This window comes from Manacus vitellinus, unplaced genomic scaffold, assembly GCF_001715985.3.
Source record: "Manacus vitellinus isolate BGI_N305 unplaced genomic scaffold, ASM171598v3 scaffold_50_pilon, whole genome shotgun sequence".
Taxonomy (NCBI): Eukaryota; Metazoa; Chordata; class Aves; order Passeriformes; family Pipridae; genus Manacus; species Manacus vitellinus.
In genome coordinates, this window is record NW_021940612.1 from 5,601,165 (window position 1) to 5,610,480 (window position 9,316).

Sequence of the window (9,316 nt, forward strand, 5' to 3'; positions counted from 1 at the left end):
TGCCACAGAAAGCAAGAGAAGGGAGTGGAGGTAGAGAAAAACAATAAGAAAAAAGACTTGCAGTTTAGTTGGAAGAGCAAAGAAAAGCACTTATTCTATTTCAGTCATAATAGCTGCAAAGTCTTGCCAACAAGCAAATGGATCGACAGAGTGCTTTAGAAGGTCCATCCATGCCCTCAGCTTTGCTTTTATTCCATTTGGAGTGCGTGACCATGCCGAAATGATTTTCAGGCTAAGTTTGGAGAAATGTACGGGATAGTACAGTACATCAGCAACATCAAAAAGGACCTTATGTCTCTAGGTTATTGAGACCAAGATTAAACAAGGATGGTAGCATATTTTTTATCAGTCTCAGCTGCCTCACAGTTGTGTAGCAAAACTTCAGTGGTATTGACACAGTCACTACCTGCTGGTAGCCACCATCCTGAGGCCAATGACTAAAGGGAAAGCAAGGGATGACCAGAGCCTCAGAAGCCACAATAAGGAAGAGCCAAGACATACCCTTAACTGCATGGCCAGAGACAAGTGGCTGTTTGAACAGTGCCCACTCTGAGGTGAAACAAGAGTTTAACTCCAGCTGTCAACTCAGTACTAAAATTCAGCTCAGTTACAAACAGGATACAAATTCACTGGTAAAATCTGGGAGGAGCTCTCATCAGTCATTACCTGGCATCTCAGTTTAATGAGACTGAAGTATTTTGCTAAGGAGGATGAGTTATGAGGAAGACCAAACTCCTCCCTCTAAGCAATTGTAAATCCAAAATTAAGAGGCTCCAGTTGAGGAAGTATGGAGAAAGGAAAAATAACAGCCCTTTATTGAAGGATATATGTGTATTGGCAGAACAACAAAAGAACACAAAACCAACCAAGCAATAATCCGGTACCCAAAAACCCCCTTCAGAACGGAAACAGTTCAGTACTTTCTGCCTTTTGGCACGATTCTAACCATGGTCAGGAGGAGGTGCTGTTGGATCACCAGAGGAGCAGAGCCCGCAGTGCTCGGCATTGGTCGGCAGGGCCGGTGTTGGGCTCCGGTGGTAGCCACGTGGGGACCGGTATGTGAGAGAAGCTGAAAATGGAGACCTGCCCCCCCACCGAGAAGGGGAACGGGAAAAGGGGAAAAAGGGGGTTCTTCCCACAAAACTCACGCAGGCTGTGGCCAGGATTTCCTGCCCTTCATCAACGGGCACAAGCTGCTGCCAAACACGGGATCAGAAAAAGGAAAAGGCGACCTCCTCCCCAGAAAGTTCCACTGCAGTTGGGTCAAGCCTCTCCGATGAAATCCGAGCAGATCTGGGCTGGGGGCAGAACAGGGCGCAGGAAAAACGGAGGCAAGCCAAGGCCAGAAAACAGCCAGATGACCAGGCCGAAAAACAAAGCGAACCTCGGACCGCTCCAACACACACCTTGCCTGGGTTAAGGTAAGAGTGAAGTGCCTCCCACTTCCGAGGAGAGAAGAAAGAAAAACTCATGACCCTGCCCCACAGTCTTAGGAGGGCCACGAGCTTGGAATGCAGGCCTGCTAGTTAGTTCTTTTTGTGTGTGTCAATCACCCCAGCCAAAAGAACCAACCTCCCTCTCCCTGTTCAACATCCCTCTTTCATAAGGATGAAGTAGAAAGAAAAAAAAAATTCCACTTGGTTTTTCTAGAACAAGTAAATCTATGATACCAGGTTGTTCCCTTTTAGGTTTCCTTGCTAAAAACAAAGGAAAAAAAAAAATCCATCCTGCATGAATTGTCACAAAGCAGAAACTTGATTCACACAGCCTACTTTGGAATAAATGCTCTAGAAAAGACTAAAACACAAGCTCAACAGCCACAAAAACTATAGTTACCATTAAAAAAATAGCAGGTAATTATTCTATGTGAGTTTTGTGTCCTCCTTTAGAAGGGCTACTAAGAAACACAAATACAGATTTTTAGACACTGAACAACCTAGATTTTCTTGTATTTCATGGGAAAGTACACATACAATCTCATAGGTCATGTAAGAGAACAAATCTAGGGAGACGGGTGTGCTAGTTTTGGTTGGGATAGAGTTAACCTTCTTCACAGTGGCTAGTATGGGGCTATGTTTTGGATCTGTGCTGAACACAGGGTTGATGTTTCTGTTATTGCTGAGCAGGGCTTACACAGAGCCAAGGCCTTTTCTGCTTTTCACACTGCCTCACTGGCAAGGAAGCTGGGGGTACATGGGAGGCTGCGAGAACATACAGCTGGGACAGGTGACCCAAACTGACCAAAGGGATATTCCAGACCATTGACATCATGCACAGTATATAGAGTGATGGGAAGAAGGAAGGTGGGGGGGAACATTTGGAGTGATGGCATTTGTCTTCCCAAGTAACTGTTACACCTGATGAGGCCCTGCTCTCCTGGAGATGGCTGAAACCCTGCCTGACGTGGGGAAGCAGTGGATTAATTCTTTGTTTTGGTCTGCTTGCATGTGTGGCTTTTGCTTTCCCTATTAAACTGTCTTTATCTCAGGCCACAAGTTCTCCAGCTTATACCCTTCTGATTCTCCTCCTGATCCTGGTGCTGGGGGAGTGATGAGCAGCTGCATGGTGCTTCATTACCAACTGCAGTGAAACCAGGACAGCTGAGCAAATTGCAAAAACCCATTCCCATTAAAAACAGATTGCCAGTCTCAATGTACAGTTAAGAAAAAAAAACCAGAGGATGGCATTTGCCATATCTTTAAACTGAAACAGCATAAGATAGCTGAATGCCTTGTGTGAGCAGAAGGAATATACACGCAGGTCTTCAAGTTTTGCGTCCCACTCACCTACAAATAGGCATTCATCCTATTACCCCCATCTCCCACTACTAATAAGCAACAAATATAATATTTGCGAAAGTTCCTAAAACAACCTGAAGCTCCTGGCTTGCTATATGCAAGGGAAGCATCCTTCTTGTGAACTATGTTCATTACCCACGAAAGTACAAAACAACATGCAGAGCAAAAGGAAAATTACCTGCAGATCCATGCTGCGAGAACTTGCAATCCAGTAATTGAAACCCAAAACAATGATGCATGCCACAAGTGCAGCCATGAGGAGCGGCGAAGACTTCATCCCTCGGCAGCTGCTTCCTAGACCTACCATTTCCAAGAAAAAAAAAAACAAATCCAAAGAACCACAACAGTGTGGAAACCTGCAAATTAAAAATGACACATTATATTACATCCTCCACTACAGCCATTTTATATACACAAAAAACTTTTCTTAGCAATAATGCAATAGCTCTCAGCTGATGGGCATACACCCAGCAAGGAAGGTATACTATCTAAGTATTTCCATCTGAAAGACAAAGAAAGGCCATCACACACTATTAGCTTGTACATAAAGCTTCACATGGTCTTGAGGGGAATGTCTTGAATACACCTAACAATAGAATGAAAATCTGCAATAAACAGAACAAACCAGCCTTTCTTTTATTATATATTCCACCCAAAAAGTTAATTAGACAACACTGGTCTACAGAGAGAGGACAGATTCCTTATTACCTAATTTAGAGAGAAAATCAACTTAGTTTTTCTGTTTGAGAAGTAATTTGTACTTTGCTTCCTAGAATTAGGCAGTTTCAAGTTACTTCATCCGATAACACTATTTTAACTTCTTTTCTCCAAGCTTGTAAATAAATAAGTCAGATTGAACCAAATTATTTTAAGGATTATCTACAAATAAAAATAAATAAAAATATTAGCAGACACAGCATTGATTTCAATGCTAAATTGTATTAAGTGGTCTCTGCTTTGATCCTCAGCTGCCTGCTTTGCTTCTAACAGAAAATAAATAACCTTTCTGAAAATAAATAACCTGCTTTAATGAATGAGCAGTACCAGGGGTACTACTGGTTGCTATTGAGACTTATGTTATTCCTATGAAACAGCACACCTTAAAAGATAAGCAGGGGCAAAGGGCAATTGCAATTCTCTATATTCTAACAGGCCATACTCATTTTATTATGTGGTAAAACCTGGTCGTAATAAGCATAATGGTACCTAGATCAGTGAATCCTAAAACTCCACCAGGAAACTCAGTCACAGCTTCTAGTAGATTGCTCCCTTGTAAACTGAGATTAACTTTTTTTCTTTCTGCATTCCTGCAGACAAAAGCCAGCAAAAATGAGCACAGAAGATCAGACAGACAGCAAATACAGATGCATCACGAGACACTAGTTAAATATAAAATGGGTACATCTATTACTAACATATTGTACAGTTTCTCAAGGCAGTGCTCTTAAACAAACCAACTTCTTCCCTACAGATGCAATGCACAGGTTTTAATTAAAAGTTATTAAATGGTAGCAACTCTCAAAGGATTTACATGTGGACATGCACTGTAAACACGGGGAAGAATGTGATGACAGGAGTTAGCAGGTACCAGAAATGCTGATTTCACTGTATTTCCAGCATTTAAGTCCTTCAACAGCTCACATATACCTAAGCGTGCACATGCATACCCTGCAAGATTGCCTCTTGCATTCAAGATATAATCTATTTTCTCTCCTTTTCTCGGCACGAAGTGCACAATACTGCCAGACTCAAAACAGTTTCAAATCTCTATGTTCATTTGAAAAGTCTGTGAATTTGTATTTGGGGATGGAGAATACAGAGAGTTCTAAGAGTAAAATGCAGCTTCCTGAGAATGTTGTCTTTGTATACACACACGCAATCACACAAACACCCCACAAAACAATCCAAAAAAAGTATGCATAGCTGCAGAGGTCTGACACCCCAGACTTGAGTTTCTTGCCTAAGGAAATCTCAGCCAAGGAGGTAACAGACACATGCAGCACAGCTCCAGTGGACACCCACAGGGCCACACAGAGATGAGGTAAGGTCAACACTAAAAGGCAAAGGCATGCGAAAGAACCATGTGGGGGTTTTTTTGTAAAGAAAAAAATAGAGATGCAGCAGAGTAAAACAAACACGCAGAGATATGCACAAGTTTTCAACAGAAAGTCAAGAACTGCAGAAACACATACATCTTGCATGGACTATTCTCCTGCTGTGCCTTCCTAAGATGAGTGCCTGAGAAGTACAAAGCCATCTTGCCTTACACGGGATCTCTGAAAACCAAGAACCATAGATCTCCAGAGCAGAAAGAGAGGTGGACAAAGGGGATGACCAGCACCATCACATTAGCTAAGAACAAGAGAACTGATTTGCCTCTGCATAACCAGAATAAAATACTATATTTCAAAAAAGGTGTATCAGAACCTGCCATGAAATCGTTTGTATCCTGTTCTTTGCTGTAAGAGTATTAGTTGGTATATTTGAGAACACAGAAAAATTACTAAACACAGCACTGCAAGACATAATGCACCATTCCAAATATTCCTTGAATAACATAATTGGTATATTCCTTACTGCTGACAGAAATAAAGAAAGTAGTCCACATTATCAGCAGTAACAACATGCACTGGAATTTATCTACTGGATAAATATATGGGACTAGTTGTTTACCTCAAAAATTTTCAGAGGTAAAGCAACTATACTGTTCAAAGGAAGAATGATTTGTTCACCATGCAGCTTAAGGCACAGGCACAAAACTACGTTAAAGAAATGCCAATACACCTAGAGAGTACACAATTCTGGCAGCATCAGCACCTTTTCTGCTGCTTTCAGCTATTAAAAACAAACAGGCAAGAAAGTGCTGATTTCACTAAAGCATTTTTGACTTTGCTCTTTCTAGAAAACCCAGTGTTGTTTGTCTTTAAATAATTTATGCTAATTAGGAATACATTTTTATACTGACCAGAAGGAAAGGCAAAAGGAAGAGGAAAGAGATGAAACACACAGAAGGATCTTCCATTTGAATAGCAGACCCAAAACTTCACCTCAGTTGCAATACTGATATTCCTTCTATCATCAGCTTAAAATAAAAACTGTTTAACTTTCTGTCATGGATACCTGCACCCATGTATTTTGGAGAAGAGATAAGCAAATCAGCTCAGTAAGTACATTTACATGAAAACGCGTTTGCACATGCTGTTTTCCAGGAAACGTCTGGTGTGGCACAGTTATTTCAGTTGAAATCAAAATAAGTTTCTGATTTTATGGGTAAAAAAGTAATTTTACTGAACGTGAAGGAATCCATCTTTCACCACTGTCCACAACAGATGAGTACATGCATAAAATTCCTGACTGCTGAACAGCAGATTTCATCCTGCTTTGCCAACATAGTGATGCTTCATCAAGAGGGAGATATTTTAGACTCTAAGATATTCAAGCAAATTAACACATAGCATACTTTTACTTCCCACACTAATACACTATCAGTCTGAGCAATTCCTTCGTTTACCCGACTCAGCTGAAGTACAATAGCTGACATTGAGCAGTCTTCCACTACAGATAAATAACAACCTCGCTGAACAAGTCTCAAGACTAAGGCTTTAGAAGTAAAGACAGAGCAAAATGGTGCATTTCAGGCTCCAAGACGAAAAGCCAAGTCTCTGCTACAGGGTCCAGCTCTGTGTACTTCTGTAAGACCTGCCAAGCAACAACTGGAAAAGATGAAAAATTCAATAGGCACACAGTGAGCAGGGAAGCAAAAGGGGTCCCTTATCCCTTACCAGCGGACCTGCCTACCAATGTCCTCCTCTACCACCCAGTCATTTCATGGTACAAGGCCACCGTAAGCCAGGGCAGCATCCAAAGACCAAGTGCAGCTGAAGCGGCCATTGAAAAGTAAAGACACCTTCTTGGAGATCTGAGTACTTGGAACTCTAAAGAAGGACAAAGCCTTAGAAAAAGTCCTTTGGAAAGGCAGGGCCATAACCAGAGGGGGGTGGAGAAAAAAACCCCAAACAATGACCTGCGGGCTAACGGGGCTAATGCACAGCACAGAGGACACACAATCCCATCCCGACCAGACCAGCCCAGGATGGGGAAACCTCCTCTCATTAAGGGCCCCCCACATGGTGCTATCTAATGGTGCTATTCCCATCTTTTACAGGTTCCTCTCCAATTTCCCAGTGACATTCTGGAAGAAATTGCCTTTTTTCACATATTGTCATAAAATTCCTATGTCTGACTGCTTGGATAAAAATATACTGGATTAACCAAGCAAGTTAATCAAAATCTCTTCCATTAACAACTTAGTTACACTGAGACACAGCTAAATCAGACTACAAGGTACTACAAACTGAGACACAGCTAAATCAGACTACAAGGTACTACAAACTGGGTTTTATTAAGGAAAAAAAAAAGTGAAATAAAACTGTAAAAATAAAAAATTCTTTAAAAAGTGAATTGGAGAGCAAACATTTGGCTGCCCAGTCTTCCAAAAAAAAGAGATGATGGTTTGCAGGTGGGTGGAAACAGAGTGGTGACAAAAATCAGCCAAAATCTTTTCACTTTAGTTTTATAAATGGTTAAAACACAGTAGTTATTATCCTCAGAAGAGAAATACAGTTGTTGGTTCTCAGTCACAATGGGATCTTACTCCCAAGTACCACTATTCACAGCCACATGGTGAGAACCAGTAACAGCTAGCAGCAACGTTTATGCTTTCAATGTTGCACACACTGTCACAAAACACAGCATATGGACCATCTTACCATCCTCTACAGAAACACTGTTTTTCCAAAGGAGATTCAAAGTTTGTGTACTGAACTCAAGCCTTTCACAGGGACTTACAAACTGCAGGGGGAAAAAAAAACCCACACCCTGAAACATTCAGTAACAGCCATTATTCATACTCCCATACTTTGGATGACTGGCTCACTTTAAAGTGTCAACCACCAAGAAAAAAAAAAGGAAAAAATTTAAACAAGGATGCCACAGAATTACTATTTTACTGTTTACCCAAATTATCAGTCACACTTTTCACAGGAAGAGGAAAGGAAGGGCATTTTCACCACAACACTTTCAGCAACTGCACTCTCATCCTGCTTAGGAATAACCGTTTGATAATCAATTCAGATCTTATGTCTCCCTTTTCTAATACGTTTTAAACTAGAAGTAACAGATCAGAAAACTATGAAAACACTAAAAAAGCACTATCCTTTCAAAGGGCGGTGACTCTTCTTTCAAATAACTACTTTACAAGAAATTAATAACCAAACACCCTTAATACCCTTTATCTGATTAAAGGGAGTTCTCGAACAGGTGTGTGGCAAAACAGATGCTAGACGTTTAAGGTAGGTATCTATTCTAATGACAGAGATTAGGTAGCCAAAGAAAACTTGACAAAATCTTCTAAAATACCCACACAAAGTTTCTGGACATGCTGCCTATGTGTACTTGTAAAAAATAGTACCACCACCTGAAAATATTGTGTATGAAAACAAAATTAGTCAAGCAAACTTGTACACCAGAACTATCTCAACAGTTAGTCAGACTGTTTAATTCTTTTTAGGGAAATATTTTGTTGCCAGTATTTTTTCCATACAACATGAACTATCTTAGGATCTTAGTATCACAATTAATAGGACAGCCACTTATCTTAAACAAAGATTAGGAAACCCACTCAATTGCTACCATTTCCCCACCACAGCAATACTACACATATGGTTTCACTGTAAAAAATGTAGATCTCCCCCAGGAGAAACAACTTTTCAACATTACAAATAGTTCTTTAAGAGCAAAGTGCTGTTAAGATGTAAGGCTGTTCAAAAAGAATCAGCTAAAGAGCAAGATTAATTAAAAACCTGATCAACTCCTCCCATCTTCAAGCTGACAAGGGATCAAATAAAGCAAAGCAAGGCAAACCTCCTGGGTGCAGAAGACAAACCAAACCTTCATTGTGTACCCTACAGTCAACCCAACATTTCTGAGGAGGTGAGGGTAACACTTTTTCAAGCAAAAGCAGGAAGGCTTCTGGAGGCACGAACTTGTGAAAAGCCGTCAGTCCCCACAAGCAGGGGTAAGATCTCCACAGCTCTGCCCAGGGGGAGAGAAAGCGGTGAGCAGGCTGCCGCAGGGCTACCTCGGCGGACAAGGGTGAACAGTCCCAGGTCACAGCCCTGGCTGCGAGAGAACGCAAGAAGTCCACTGAGTCCGACGCTCCCCGGGAAGGGCAGCCGGGAGATGATTATCGCACACCTGCATTGTCGCACCCTTTCTGACATTGCTATTTCTACCTCGGCTGCCAGCATCCAGAGATGTTTCTGGCGCGAGACGCTTCTCGATACAGAAAAGGACTGAAGAGGGAAGGCTGGCTGAAGAAACAAGAAATGCAATATAATTAAATGCTATCGGTGTCAGGTACGCACGCCAGCTAAGCCTCGGCAAGCTTGCTCAGCGCCTCCGCAGGCAAAGCCGGCGGCGAGAGGGAATTTCCCGCGGGACGGAGCCCGCCCGGGCCG

General features: G+C 41.7%; 1 protein-coding gene across 3 annotated transcripts in view; it reads right to left on the minus strand.

Annotated features, from left to right (window-relative positions):
* The window catches only part of GOLM1 (golgi membrane protein 1), a 36,503-nt gene extending 27,394 nt beyond the window's left edge, over positions 1-9,109 (minus strand). For 2 of the 3 annotated variants that reach the window (XM_018080949.2, XM_008934219.3), the window contains exons 1-2: positions 4,005-5,162; positions 2,977-3,154 (exon numbers count right to left, since the gene is read on the minus strand). In XM_018080949.2, coding sequence (XP_017936438.1) covers positions 2,977-3,105 — 129 coding nt within the window. In that variant the 5' untranslated portion in view covers positions 3,106-3,154; positions 4,005-5,162. Of the gene's footprint in view, positions 1-2,976; positions 3,155-4,004; positions 5,163-9,091 lie in introns of those variants that run through there. The other variant, XM_018080948.2, reaches the window with a different exon arrangement.
* Positions 9,110-9,316: the final 207 nt, after the last annotated feature.